The sequence below is a fragment of the Ascaphus truei genome, chromosome 21 (assembly GCF_040206685.1).
Source record: "Ascaphus truei isolate aAscTru1 chromosome 21, aAscTru1.hap1, whole genome shotgun sequence".
NCBI classification, from domain to species: Eukaryota; Metazoa; Chordata; class Amphibia; order Anura; family Ascaphidae; genus Ascaphus; species Ascaphus truei.
Genome location: NC_134503.1, coordinates 16126454 through 16140084, shown reverse-complemented (window position 1 = coordinate 16140084; position 13631 = coordinate 16126454). Strand labels below are relative to the sequence as shown.

The following is a 13631-nucleotide window of genomic DNA, read 5'->3' as shown; positions in this document are numbered from 1 at the left end:
CTTGATTATTCATCATAATCCATTAATCCATTTAAATGTCAATTTCTGTCCAACAATTCCAACATGGGACTCCACCTGCTGAAATGACACTGCGCTTTGTGCTGATCTAATCTCTCTGTTATCTCACCCCCGCAACCTTTCACCTCTGTATTTGTGTTCCCAGAATCCTCCACTACAACAAACAGCACGCATACTTCAAACAGATCAAAGAGCAAAAAATCAAAGGCTTCTCTTGTCTTGTCACCCTATGAAAGTACATAGCGGTCCCGGAATAGCAGGCAGAAAATAATAATAAAACAAACCACTGGCCAATTAAATTTGTTTCTTTAGAACAGTAAAAAAAAAATCTTAAAAGGAGCAATCTAAGCCGTTTTAATTTTTTTTTCTTCATTTTTTTAACACTGGTTTGAAGCAGGGGGGTCTCCGGAGCGGATCCCCATTAATTACAGCTCCGGCGACCCCCTGATTCCGGAGATACTTACCTACGTAGTAGGTGCCGGTAGCCAATCCGGCTGAACTAACTGGGGTTTAAATTCTAAAGCTCACACGTGACGCCGGCCAATAGGAAGCTGAACCTGATGACGTCCCGGTTTCCTATTGGCCCGCAGGGGGGGCGGGAGCTTTGGAACGCCGCCATAATGTGAACCCTGCTAGCCGAGCGGAGCGGCTACCGGCTTCTACTAACTACAGAGGCATCTCCGAAAGCAGGGGGTCCCCGGAGCTGGAATGAACGGGGTTCAGCCGCGGATAACCCCCTGCTTCAATCCGATGTCAAAACAAAACAAAAATGTGCAGAAATAAATCTCCAGCTTGGATTGCCATTGGAAGAGTTCTTTCTTAATACAGACCGGTAAAGCCAAAATCTCCCCCCCCATGCCCCTGCCCCCCCCCCACATCTTCCTCCAGGGGGGGGGGGAAATGGCGGTCAAATAGAAAGCCGCAGTATCATCGGTTGCAGCTTCCTATTGGATATTCATTTAAATACCCTAAAAACCTGGAAGTAATGCCGGTAACTTATCCACTAAGTATCTCGGGAACCAGGGGGTCTATGGAGCTGAAAATAACGAGATTGAACGGTAAGGTACCCAACAGTTCCAATTGTGTAACATAAACGGGGGGCGGATTAGCGAGGGGGGGGGGGCTGCTTTAAGATTAATCAAGATGATTATTATTAATATTAATTATTATTACAGTATACTTTTTCTGGATAAATGTGTGCATTTTCATGGGGTGAAGTGAAACCTCAGCCCACTGTCTGGCCTTTTTGGCCTCGGCGCCAGGAAAAAGGAGAGACGTATTTTTCCGATGGTAATTATCAGTTACACTCGATGAAAGCGCTAATTATGCTTTTGTAAAGGCTTTTTTTTTTTGCCTAGCTCAGGGGCGCACAAGCTTATTTTGCTGCGCCCCCCTGCCTTGCTCCATCCGTTCCTGCGCCCCCCCCTTTACCTCGCGCGGCATCATTTGTGTGACGTCACGTCACATGATCCGCGGCGTTATTTGACGCCGCGTTACCAAGGCAACAGTGATGTCACATGACCCATGGCGTCATTTGATGCCACGTTGCCATAGTCACGCGGATACCAGGTAGGAGGGGGAGGGGGGTAGCGAGAGCGGGACAAGGAAGACAGGGGGGCACAGCTGGAAAAGTTTGCGCTCCCCTGCTTACACCAGTGTTTTCAACAGGGGTTCCCCAGGCGTCCCTAAGAGGTTCCCTGCAATTTTCTTGTCATTTCAAAATTGTACCAAATACAAAAGAATTTATAATGCATCTGATCTCAGATGTGCTATTAGAGAGGGTTGGGGTCCCTTACAATGCATTTGATCTCAGACAGGCTATTAGAGAGGGTTGGGGTTCCTTACAATGCATCTGATCTCAGACGCGCTATTAGAGAGAGTTGGGGTTCCTTACAATGCATCTGATCTCAGACGCGCTATTAGAGAGGGTTGGGGTTCCTTACAATGCATCTGATCTCAGACACGCTATTAGAGAGGGTTGGGGCTCCTTACAATGCATCTGATCTCAGACGCGCTATTAGAGAGGGTTGGGGTTCCTCACAATTTCACAATATAATTATAAGGTTCCTTAATCAAAAGAAGGTTAAAAAAAACACTGCCACACACCTTCAGAAAGATATTCCTTCCTGACTACCCAAATCCAGAGTGTCTTCTTGCCTAAAATCAGAGCTACCGGAGATGTTAAATAAATGTCCAAAACGAGTCTACTTAATTTCAAGGAAAACCGTAAGCCCCAAAAGAACTGCTGAGTCTTCATAAAGCGCCCATTGCATCACTCTGCCTGTCCAACCACTGGGATAAGAAGTAACAACAAAAGCGTGCGTTAGTGGATTTGATTTATTACACATGGACATTCTAAGTGGAAAAGCGGTGCTAAGAGTAGGAACACACAGGGGCTGGGAATAGGGTCGGGTACAGTGAGCTGCAGGGCGAAGCAGGGTCCCTTGGCGTGACCTCCCCTGTAAAACACAAACATTCCTGTTAGCAGAAGGTTGGAGGTGACTGGAACGCAGAGCAACAACCTAACCTTGGCCTTTTGGAAAACAGATTTTTTTGCATGGAAATGGCATGTCAATATTTGTCCGAAGTGTGTTTGTGATGTAAAGGAGAAATGTGTTGCATCATGAAATCCCAAATCATATTGCGAACACTGTCCTCTATTTCCTGGAAGTTTCTAGGACCAGAAGCGTCACAGTGTGAGATTTACGTCAATATTTATGATTGCCAATTTCGGACTGTAACACGGGATTGAGAGACAGTCTATGGCAGTGGTGCTCAACGTCAGTCCTCAAGACCCCCCCAGTAACAGGGCAGGTTTTAAGGCTATCCCTGCTTCAGCAGAGGTGGCTCGATCGGTCCCAGCTTCAGCACAGGTGGCTCAATCAGAGGCTCAGTCTTTGACTGAGCCTCTGATTGAGCCACCTGTGCTGAAGCTGAGATATACTGAAAGCCTGACCTGTTGGGGGGTGGGGGGAGGCCTCGAGGACTGGAGTTGAGCACCTCTGGTCTATAGTACCACAAATATGAGCAAAGCTCTGTTCCTTTTGTATATTCTGTAAATGAGAGGGGGAAAAAGGGCCCTTTTAAAAAGATAAAAAGAAACGTACACAGAATGTTTTTCTTCCTTGGCCCTTTCCTATCACCAAAAATAAATAAATCAGACACGGGTTCATACCCAGACATCTGATTGTTAACTTGATCCCATTTGTTAGTCAACGGTCTGAACATGACGATTTTAAATAAATGCTATAACTGCTGAATGGTTGTGCGAGAGACTGCATGATAGAATTGTAATCTTGTCTGTAACTGTTACGCCCATAATCATTTTCTCTAACTGTCCATGAAATGTCGGCAAATTGAATGAATAACCTCTGTTCCTGTAATGTAACCATGTATTGTTATCATAACTCTGTGCCCAGGACATACTTGAAAACGAGAGGTAAATCTTAATGTATTACTTCCTGGTAATAGGCCCAGTAAAGGTGCACTCATGGTGCCAGGTTAAAGAACGCCACGAGTGAACAGGAACAACAGTCCCGCTCGATGCAAAACCACCGGTATCATCAAAATGGAAAGAGAGGCACTCCACTGGTCTCCCGCAGATCAGACATTTATTACACAAGCATCAATGTTTCGGTCCGAACCTTGACAAAGTATTGCAAGCGGAACCGAAATGTTGATCCCTGTGTGATAAATGTATGATCCTTGGAAGGCTATTGGAGTGGCTCTACTTATTTATACAGCGGTTTTACCAGGAAATAATAAAAATGGAAATAAAGAATGGAGCATGTATACACCGTTTGTTCACCTACTGGAGGAATCGGAGGATCTAAGAACGAACTCGCCTAAGATGTGCCAGGGATGCATTCCTCTGAAATAAAACAGAAAAAAATAGGAAGGTCACACCACCAACCTGTCTGATGTATTATGTCAATGCCATTGACATAATGGCCAACTCCAGTTCTCATGGGCCCCAGCAGGTCAGGTTTTCGGGACATCCCTGCTTCACTACAGGTGGCTCAATCACTGCGACGGAGTCACTTATTGAACCACCTGAGCTGAAGCAGGGATATCCTGAAAGCCTGACCTGTTGGGGGCACTTGTGGACTGATGTTGGCCACCCATGATCTAGTCTGTCCACTTTTAAACTTGGTGCAATACTATGGAACGTATTTGATCTCTGCTTTCATGTGCCTAGCTCAACCTTTATACATATCTGATCTCCTGAAATGGAGACCCTTTAAGCATGGATGTTTTGCCCATAATAACTGTCCTACACAAGGACTAAAATAAGAAAATATGATTCACGTTGCCAGTTAGATCTCCAGTCCCTGCCTTGTATCAAGTATCCACTACAATGTAGACCTGACTATGCCATCGAACTGCTCACAACCTCCACCCATGGTGTGGAAATAATTGAAATAGTCTAAGAATGATGGTTCTGCATCTCTCAAATCCGTGTCTTCCACTCATCTACTTGTCGATTTGTATGTACTATGAGCTGCAGCTCAAAAGCATGCTCTATTCTGATGAAAATCATTCCAGTACAATGTGATTGTCATCGTACAGTTTCTTGGCCATACTCTGATTACCTCCTTTCGACATCATCACAATGTTCTCCTCTTTGAAGCCCAGGAATTTGCAGTGCTCGCTGAATTTATTCTGCACATCTTCAGGAAGTTCTGGGTTCCTCCCTGAAAAGAAGACATTTTATATAGAGGAGTCACTCATGTATCTATTACAGGTGCCCCCTTTGCAAGCAGTGTAGACCAGCCAATAATTGATCCAGTTAGTGGATCCAGAAACACATCAGCACTCTCTAATGACAATATATATTATTGTGTTTTTGGATCCACTACATAGAACATCTGTTTGCTAGGAAACTGTAAAGTAGACCACATTAGAGTTCCGAAAAGTTGAGAAGCACAGCTGAGAAGGAGACATCAGACACAAGTACTCACACGACCCGCTCCTTACCGTACAACTTCAGCGTAATTGTGATTTCCCCCTTCTGACGCACCGTGCGGGAGAACTCCAGGGCGTAGGAGTCATAGTCTGTGTCTACCATACGAACGTCAGACTCTCCCTTTGCTGCGAAGAAGTAATCTCGATGATCTCACAGAAGAAATGCACCAGGGTGTATTTTGTAATGAGCATCATGTTGGACTTCTAGCAGCGGTGTAATAGTCGAGCAAATGTGCTGAATTTAAGTGCTAACATTACCAATACCTACAAAACGATTGTGTTAAACTCTCTCTGGCTGCAAAGTATGGAGCTTGGTGGAAGATCTAGATATAAACAATACCAACATCAACAGTAAGATATTCATGCAGGGTATTTATTTGTGAAGTTTGATATCTTTATGAATTTTCCACAAGCCCTTAATATGCACAAATGTTTCACACATATCTAGTGACTGTTTCCCTGGGTACTAGTGGCTGTTTTCCTGAGTTCTAGTAACTGGTTTCCTGGGTTAAAGTGACTTTCCTGGGTTCTAGTGGCTGTTTCCTGGGTTCTAGTGACCGTTTCCCTGGGTTCTTAGCTGAGAGCTTACCTGAGTAGCTGAAATGACCTGGTGAAATGGTGTGATACGTAAGGTCCCTTTGCAGGCATCCTTGAGGTCTGGAGGATAGGGAAATAAGGCATAGCAATTCAACTAATGACAGATTCATCTAAGCTAATCTGACCTGGTCCAATATTGTTAAGTAAATGAACATTGGAGAGTCAACAAGACCTGGTTAAATCATCAGTGGCATTTAGGTGTATGTGATGAGCAGGTACTGCATGCGTGCCTCACCTAGGGACAGTTGGGGCATTGGAATTCAAGTCTGAAAATTGAGAGGCTGAGAGAAATCAGGCCCAAATTCACTAAAGGTTAGCACGTCCTAATTCCTATCCGTTTCAATGGGAGTTGGGTCATGCTAAAGCATAGTACCCTTCATTGAATATAGGCCTTGGCTTGCTAAGGTTCTGATAGCAGATCTATCTGTACTGTTTCTATGTTACTGATCCACTCCAGTGGAAGAAGCTGCTGCCATAGATTGTAGGCCCCACGTGTCTCAATATCTGTATTAAAGTGTTCTGGGTTTGGGCATCATACGGCAGACCCGCCAACATTGCACACATACAAATAGGCCCCACTGAGGTTCCTCTACTGTTGCTGGATGGAGCATCTTCCAAGAGAATCCTATAGAAGTCCCCTACCCTACAGTATGCATCTTATCACACACAGAACCTTACTTTTTAGGTACTGTACAGCTGGTCCTACGGGACCCAGAAACATGGACTGTGCATGTTTTAGCAGCAATAGTACATTCCCCCGTTTTTCTTTTTCTTTTTATATGTAAAGCATGTGAAAATGTATCATTCTAGATTCTGGCAATCGTTTGGTGCCCCTGTTATCAATCTGTAAAAGTCGTGATTGTGTGCCTAACGAAATGGCCACCTTCTAACTTTGTGCTGCAGTATGTGAAATGGGCAGAGCTTGTGCATATGACTTTCTAAATGGTTGCTGTAGCAAACAAATGATGATCTCTAATAGCGCGCCTGAGATCTGATGCATTGTAAGGAACCCCAACCCTCTCTAATAGCGCGTCTGAGATCAGATGCATTGTAAGGAACCCCAACCCTCTCTAATAGCGCGTCTGAGATCAGATGCATTGTAAGGAACCCCAACCCACTCTTATAGCGCGTCTGAGATCAGATGCATTGTAAGGAACCCCAACCCTCTCTAATAGCGCGTCTGAGATCAGATGCATTGTAAGGAACCCCAACCCTCTCTAATAGCGCGTCTGAGATCATATGCATTGTAAGGAACCCCAACCCTCTCTAATAGCGCGTCTGAGATCAGATGCATTGTAAGGAACCCCAACCCTCTCTAATAGCACGTCTGAGATCAGATGCATTGTATTTGGTAAAATTTTTAAATCACTGAAAAATGTCAGGGAACCCTTTAGGGATGCTGGGGAACCTAAGGATAACTAGGAACCCTGGTCACTGGGTACATTGCAGGATTTAGTGATACAACTGTAACCTTCTGTAGTTCCCCTACGGAAGGTAGAAGTTGTAAGAAACTGATTGTTGATCAGGACTGTCACTGAGTGTATCCAATGGACTGAATGTATGTGCTCCTGTCCGCTAAATAAATCTCCCCCACCCCCCTCAGGTCATGATTACATCAAATATGAATGTAAATGTTTCCACAGAATTAAATAAGGTCATTTGAACTGATGTTTCCATGTCAGTAAGTAATATACATTGGATTTTAAGTTGCTCAAGAACAGTGAATTAAATCTTCATTGCCAGTTTTATTGTGTTTAAGAAGAAGCATATAATGATTTTGAATGGCACTTTAAAGCAGGGTTGAGCAATTTCAGTCCTCAAGGGCCACCAGCAGGTCAGGTTTTCAGAATATCCCTGCTTCAGCACAGGTGACTAAATCAGAGGCTCAGTCGAAGACTCGACCTCTGAGTCCCCTATGCTGAAGCAGGGACTGATTGAGCCACCTGTGCTGAAGCTGGGACTGATTGAGTCACCTGTGCTGAAGCAGGGATATCCTGAAAACCTGACCTGCTGGTGGCCCTTGAGGACTGGAATTGCCCATCCTTGCTTTAAAGCATCAACTCTCATTAAAGCCCACGTTTGTCACCATACCTAGTGGTCTCCCATCGTTTGACCTGAATAACTCCACAATGGGAGACACCCTGGTTTAGTCGCCCTTACCGAGTGTCTTTCCAGCAGCTTCTCGGAGAAATAAAGAATAAGCGATCACTTGCGGTACTCTCGCCGGGAAATCCACCTTTCCACAGTAGGTTATAGTGTATGGCTATGACAAATGTATTTGGGTTTATAGGATATAAATGGGCAAGAAGCAAAAAGTGACACCCTCCGAGTGCTCATTTGCATGTCATTTCCCAGAATCCCTGGCTGCAGTGGAGGCAGTGTACGCTTAGAGATAATGGGGAAAGGCGGGTGTGCAGACCTGTCTGAGACGTGTGAAGGTGCTCACAGGTGGGATTTGTATGTGCTGTACATAGTAAATATCTGGAATCTGCAATCCATTTAACCCCCTTAATACTGGGAAGCACTAGAGAGCACTGCAAGACCCCCCAGTGTCTGGGTTAGGGGAGTTCTTCCTTACGTCATGAAACCGATGTTGACACTGACGTCACTGCCTTTTCCGGAGGTGAACAGGATAACGGGCATCTTCATTTTGTCCTTCATGGACAGGAACATGGAGCAGTTGGATGCCACGGACACTCCATACCACTTTCCTAGGAACTGGAGAAACCCAAGAGCATCAGTACAGTCACTGCAACAACAGGCGGAGGGACAGACTGTGTGCATTAGTCTTACCCAGTGGCAGTGTCAGGCATAAGGAATAGACATTGGCGGCAGGAAGTGGCATTTTGTCTCTCCTAGTCTCCCAACTCGCTATAAAACCTTTGTGTGATCCGGGTTTTTTCTCTATATATGGACACGTTTTATTTATGCCAATAAATGTGTGTCTGTTACCCTCCCGCTTCGGTGCACGGCCCCTCTATGTAGGATTTCGGTTTCTGTGGGAAATCCTATACTCGGCAGTAATCTAGTTGACATAACTGTAGGCAACGTTACTCCTGGTAGGCAGGCGTCTTTATCTTTAAGTTTATGTTACTCGCATTACTCATGGGACACTCTTGCTAGTAAGCAGCGTTCCTCATACTTGTCTTTATGGTATTACCTAGTGGCTATGTTTGCTTACATGCAGGCATTGTTACACACCTGTGGGGAGTGTTACTTATCTGTATGTAGGTTCTCAGCATATGGAAAATACCAGTGTTACTCACTAATGGGATTAAGTCTTTCTTGGAGATCTTGTTAGTTACTTGCAGCTCACCTATTGGCTATGTTATTCATTGCTGGGCGGTTATACTGGTGGCTCACCTATTGGCTATGTTATTCATAGCTGGGCGGTTATACTGGTGGCTCACCTATTGGCTATGTTATTCATAGCTGGGCGGTTATACTGGTGGCTCACCTATTGGCTATGTTATTCATTGCTGGGCGGTTATACTCGTTGCTCACCTATTGGCTATGTTATTCATAGCTGGGCGGTTATACTTGCAGCTCACCTATTGGCTATGTTATTCATTGCTGGGCGGTTATACTGGTGGCTCACCTATTGGCTATGTTATTCATAGCTGGGCGGTTATACTTGTGGCTCACCTATTGGCTATGTTATTCATTGCTGGGCGGTTTTACTCGTTGCTCACCTATTGGCTATGTTATTCATTGCTGGGCGGTTTTACTCGTTGCTCACCTATTGGCTATGTTATTCATTGCTGGGCGGTTTTACTCGTTGCTCACCTATTGGCTATGTTATTCATTGCTGGGCGGTTTTACTCGTTGCTCACCTATTGGCTATGTTATTCATTGCTGGGCGGTTATACTTGTCGCTCACCTATTGGCTATGCTATTCATAGCTGGGCGGTTATACTTGTGGCTCACCTATTGGCTATGCTATTCATAGCTGGGCGGTTATACTTGTGGCTCACCTATTGGCTATGTTATTCATAGCTGGGCGGTTATACTTGTGGCACACCTATTGGCTATGTTATTCAGTGCTGGGCGGTAAAATTTGTCGCTCACCTATTGACTATGTTATTCATAGCTGGGCGGTTATACTTGTGGCTCACCTATTGGCTATGTTATTCATTGCTGGGCGGTTATACTCGTTGCTCACCTATTGGCTATGTCATTCATTGCTGGGCGGTTATACTCGTTGCTCACCTATTGGCTATGTTATTCATTGCTGGGCGGTTATACTCATGGGCCGTGTTACCCTCTGGTTGCAAAACAAATCTAAACAATGTCACTTACCAGCTGCCAAAATAATATTCAGACGAGTTCATTGTTACTAGTTAGAAAATGTAATCTTCACTTACTATGCAGGCGTTTTCATACTGGATTGTTTACATATATAGCAGAATAAACGAGTTCTTCAGTTTTAGGGGATACTTTTTTATTTACACTAAGTATTTATGTCATAGGACAAGCGTTCAAGAGTTCCCCTCTCTTCCTCAGGTCAGCAATACTGATATACAAAGGTTTCTATGACTTACACTGCCGACACACTTAATTGCAGTGCGGCCAGATCCGCAAGCCGGGAGATTTCCCGGCTTGCTAGTGGCCGCCCCTCGGCGTGCCGCGCGTCATAGACGCGCGGTCACGCGTCTTCGGGAGCCTGCGCCCCCTGCACGCGCGTCCAGGGCTCCCCGAGGGAGCCCTGGTGTCCCGCGATGTGGGGGACGGCGGCAGGGGGTTCCGGGGGACCCGGCGGACCCGGCAGCGGTAGGGAGAGCGCCCCGATCGGAGGGCGCTCTTCCGCTGCTTCGCCCGTCACCCTCGGGCGCGCGCCAGGCTACTGCTGCGGCCAAGAACGGGCAAATGCTCGAATAAACTTGGCCGCAGCAGTAGACAGAGATTAGAAAAGGAAAAAAAAAGGGGAAGAAGCAGAACAGAGAGATGTAGATGAGGTGGGGTGAGGGGGGGAATGTTTGGAGACACCGGAAGGGTGAGAAAACGGTGATAAGGCAGAGCGTCCTGGAGCTGAAATGGATGGCGTTCAGCTCCGGAGACCCCCTGCATCATGTTAAAAAACATTTTTTTAAATCGCCAGAAAACATTGCCTGCTTGGATTGCCGTTTTCAGGTCCTTTTGCCTGATGAGCCTTGTGTTGTAGATCATGCACCATCTCGGCAGCCCTTAAATCTACATCTATCATACTATAAGCTGATGTTGCTTTCTATAATGTATTGCTCTTATTCTTCATTTTTAAATAGGGTTGCCAGGTGTCCAATATTGAACCGGACTGTCCTGTATTTGGACACTGTCCAGTAAAAAGCAAGAGGTAATATCAGACATATGTGTGTACCGGTATTACCTCTCTGGACGTAGTGACTTGACTGGCTTGGGGGGCCGCAGGATTTCCCCAAGCAGGGAGAGAGCAGGGCTGCTGCTAGGGGGCTGGGTAATGCAGCCAATCAGGGGGAGGTGTCAAAAGCCTGGTGGTGGGGCCATGTGAGGAGGAAACACCATGGAGAGATGAGAGGTTTTTTTTTTGGTGTGTGTGTGTGTGTGTGTGTGTGTGTGTGTGGAGCGTGTCGCACCTTTCACCATTGTGTCCAGTATTTTTGGAGAAGCCACCAAAATTAGGGCAACCCTATTTTTAAACAGGAAATGTATTCCAGTCTTACTTATTAAAGACTGCTTAGTAAATATGGTCTTAAGCCATAAGACATTTTCCACTGCTGCAATTCACGCTCTATTCACTTGAACAAGTCTCAGTGTTTCGTGGCACCAGAAGGTGTCTGATGGCTTAGTCCTGGTAATAGGTTTGTTTTTATTATTAAGTAGCTTGTTTAGTTAAGTTTAGTTTTTCGAAGAATAACTTTGTGTTAAGAAATTTGTTTCATTGGCCCCTCGTCATTTTCTATGAAATGGTGTCCTACTTATTGTATTTTAATATTAATAACTTTATATATACATAGTGCTCTTCTCCCAATGGAACTCAAAGCGCTTTACAGTTACAAAGAGGAAAATAGAAGAAGACATTTAAGGTTATGAGAGCCCAAACACAAGGAAAGATACAATACAGGATGGGACGGTACTGCAGCTATTAAATGCCGGACAGATTGTGGACCATTAATTAAATCCCTGGGTAAACAGGTCGCTCTTGAGCCTGTTTTTATAGATTCCCAGAGAGGGGCCTCTCCAACTGTACGAGGCAGATTGTTCCAGAGAGTGGGAGCAGCGTGGCTGAAAGCTCGGGCCCCAAAGGGAGTGAAGGAGATTATGGGAACTGTTAGGAGTCCTTCATCTGCAGATGGAAGTGAGCAAATGGGAGTGTAAGGAACTAGAAGCTCTTTCAGATAGGTGGGACCCTGGGCATGTACTGTAATGCTTTGAATGTCAGCAAGCCATTCTTTAAATAAATTCGACATTTTAAAGGCAGCCAATTTTCTATGATCTGGTGTGCAACATATTGTATTATCTATTTAATGGTGTGTTATTCATTGTATTATCAAATGGTGTCCTACTCCTTGTGAGTAATAGAAGTAGCTATGCTAGTCCAGTTGCAAAATAAATGAGTACTTCAGCATTACGTGATGCCTTTCGATTGACATATTTGCCCAGGGATTCGCATGCTACTTGGGACACAATCTGCATTTTATGCCCCCTTTTAAAATCCCCAGCTAGAATTCGGTAAGGAATACCATGGTAGCTGAAGATCTAACCCTTCTGATAAGGTGTTTGGGGCTACTAACCAGGTCTGTTATTTTCTATCTCAAAGAGCTCACCTTCTGGATGTGAAAGTCCGGTTGCTCTCTGATTTCCATAGCCTGGGTCTGAAGACCGAAGAACAGGAGGAACCCGACACTCTGGACCAGCATTGCCATTGTGGTGAGAGCCATTTTGATGAGACGAATGTGCAGATTTTGACTTGTAACACCCAGAGTATTTATAGCCCGTCTTTGTGGGAGGACGAGGATAAAAAAAAAACTGATCTTCCCTTATTAGATAACCCAAATTATATAACACTGTGGGTGTTTTGTTCGAGATCTCGCTCTGGGATAACACAGAAATTATATAGGTCCTGGGAAGGTGGAGATAAGATTAGAGGTTGGCAGAAACAAAGGAGTCTAAATTCTTGTTGCCAACTCTTCCTAAAATTCATGCATGATGGATTAGCGCAGGGGTGCTCAATTCCAGTCCTCCAGCCTCCCCACGCAGGGGTGCTCAATTCCAGTCCTCCAGCCTCCCCACGCAGGGGTGCTCAATTCCAGTCCTCCAGCCTCCCCACGCAGGGGTGCTCAATTCCAGTCCTCCAGCCTCCCCACGCAGGGGTGCTCAATTCCAGTCCTCCAGCCTCCCCACGCAGGGGTGCTCAATTCCAGTCCTCCAGCCTCCCCACGCAGGGGTGCTCAATTCCAGTCCTCCAGCCTCCCCAACCGGTCAGGTTTTCAGGATATCCCAGCTTCAGCACAGGCGGCTCAATCAGTGGCTCGGTCTTTGACTGACTGAAGCTGGGATGTCCTGAAAACCTGACCTGTTGGGGACGTCTTGTGGACTGGAATTGAGCGTCCCTGAGTTCAGGATATTGAAAAGTGTTGTGCAAAGCTATATGTGGATGATCAAGGCTCTATAATTTCTCTTGCAAGAAGTGGGAAATAAAAGCATTGGTTCATATTGCCCACCACCTCTCTTTTTGTTCTTGATAACGAGCAATTCATTTTGATGCATGACATCAATACCTGATGGATACGATTTGTAATGAGCAAATAATTGTGATTTAAAAAAAATATATATTTATAATTAGTGTTGTTAAAGGATTAATGTCATATTTATAATAACCATACTGTGAAAATAATACATTTTGTCAACCTATATAATAAAATCTCTGTGATCTGTCCTATAAACTTTCGATGGTTCCATAGCAACCCAGTTCTGCACTAGCAAAATAATCAGGCTAGACTTCACACTTCTTAAAATAATCCGGCTAGAAGACTTTTTGCGTGTTTACGCCAAGTTGAACATAGCCGTTTATTTTTACTTTTATTTTTGTCCCAGAG

General features: G+C 45.0%; 1 protein-coding gene across 3 annotated transcripts; it reads right to left on the bottom strand.

Annotated features, from left to right (window-relative positions):
• Positions 1 to 2341: 2341 nt before the first annotated feature.
• On the bottom strand, positions 2342 to 12519 carry LOC142472226 (olfactory protein-like). Of its 3 annotated transcripts, none has more exons than XM_075579121.1 (7): positions 12360 to 12519; positions 8159 to 8298; positions 5573 to 5640; positions 4996 to 5109; positions 4611 to 4712; positions 3816 to 3889; positions 2342 to 2477 (listed from the first exon to the last, which is right to left on the bottom strand). In XM_075579121.1, the coding sequence occupies exons 1-6, from the start codon at positions 12471 to 12473 to the stop codon at positions 3864 to 3866; spliced, it is 564 nt and encodes a 187-aa protein (XP_075435236.1). In that variant the 5' UTR covers positions 12474 to 12519; the 3' UTR covers positions 2342 to 2477; positions 3816 to 3863. The 3 variants fall into 3 exon arrangements, with proteins under 3 accessions (XP_075435236.1, XP_075435237.1, XP_075435235.1); XM_075579122.1 differs by having other exon boundaries at positions 3827 to 3889; XM_075579120.1 differs by having other exon boundaries at positions 3831 to 3889.
• Positions 12520 to 13631: the final 1112 nt, after the last annotated feature.

Excerpts from the sequence above, each read along its gene's own strand:
- LOC142472226 (XM_075579121.1), bottom strand. The coding sequence starts at position 12,473 with ATGGCTCTCACCACAATGGCAATGCTGGTCCAGAGTGTCGGGTTCCTC. Across the intron at positions 5,641-8,158 it reads GTCAACATCGGTTTCATGAC|ACCTCAAGGATGCCTGCAAA; the intron begins GTAAGGAAGAAC and ends CCTATCCTCCAG. Across the intron at positions 4,713-4,995 it reads AATTACGCTGAAGTTGTACG|GGAGGAACCCAGAACTTCCT; the intron begins GTAAGGAGCGGG and ends TCTTCTTTTCAG.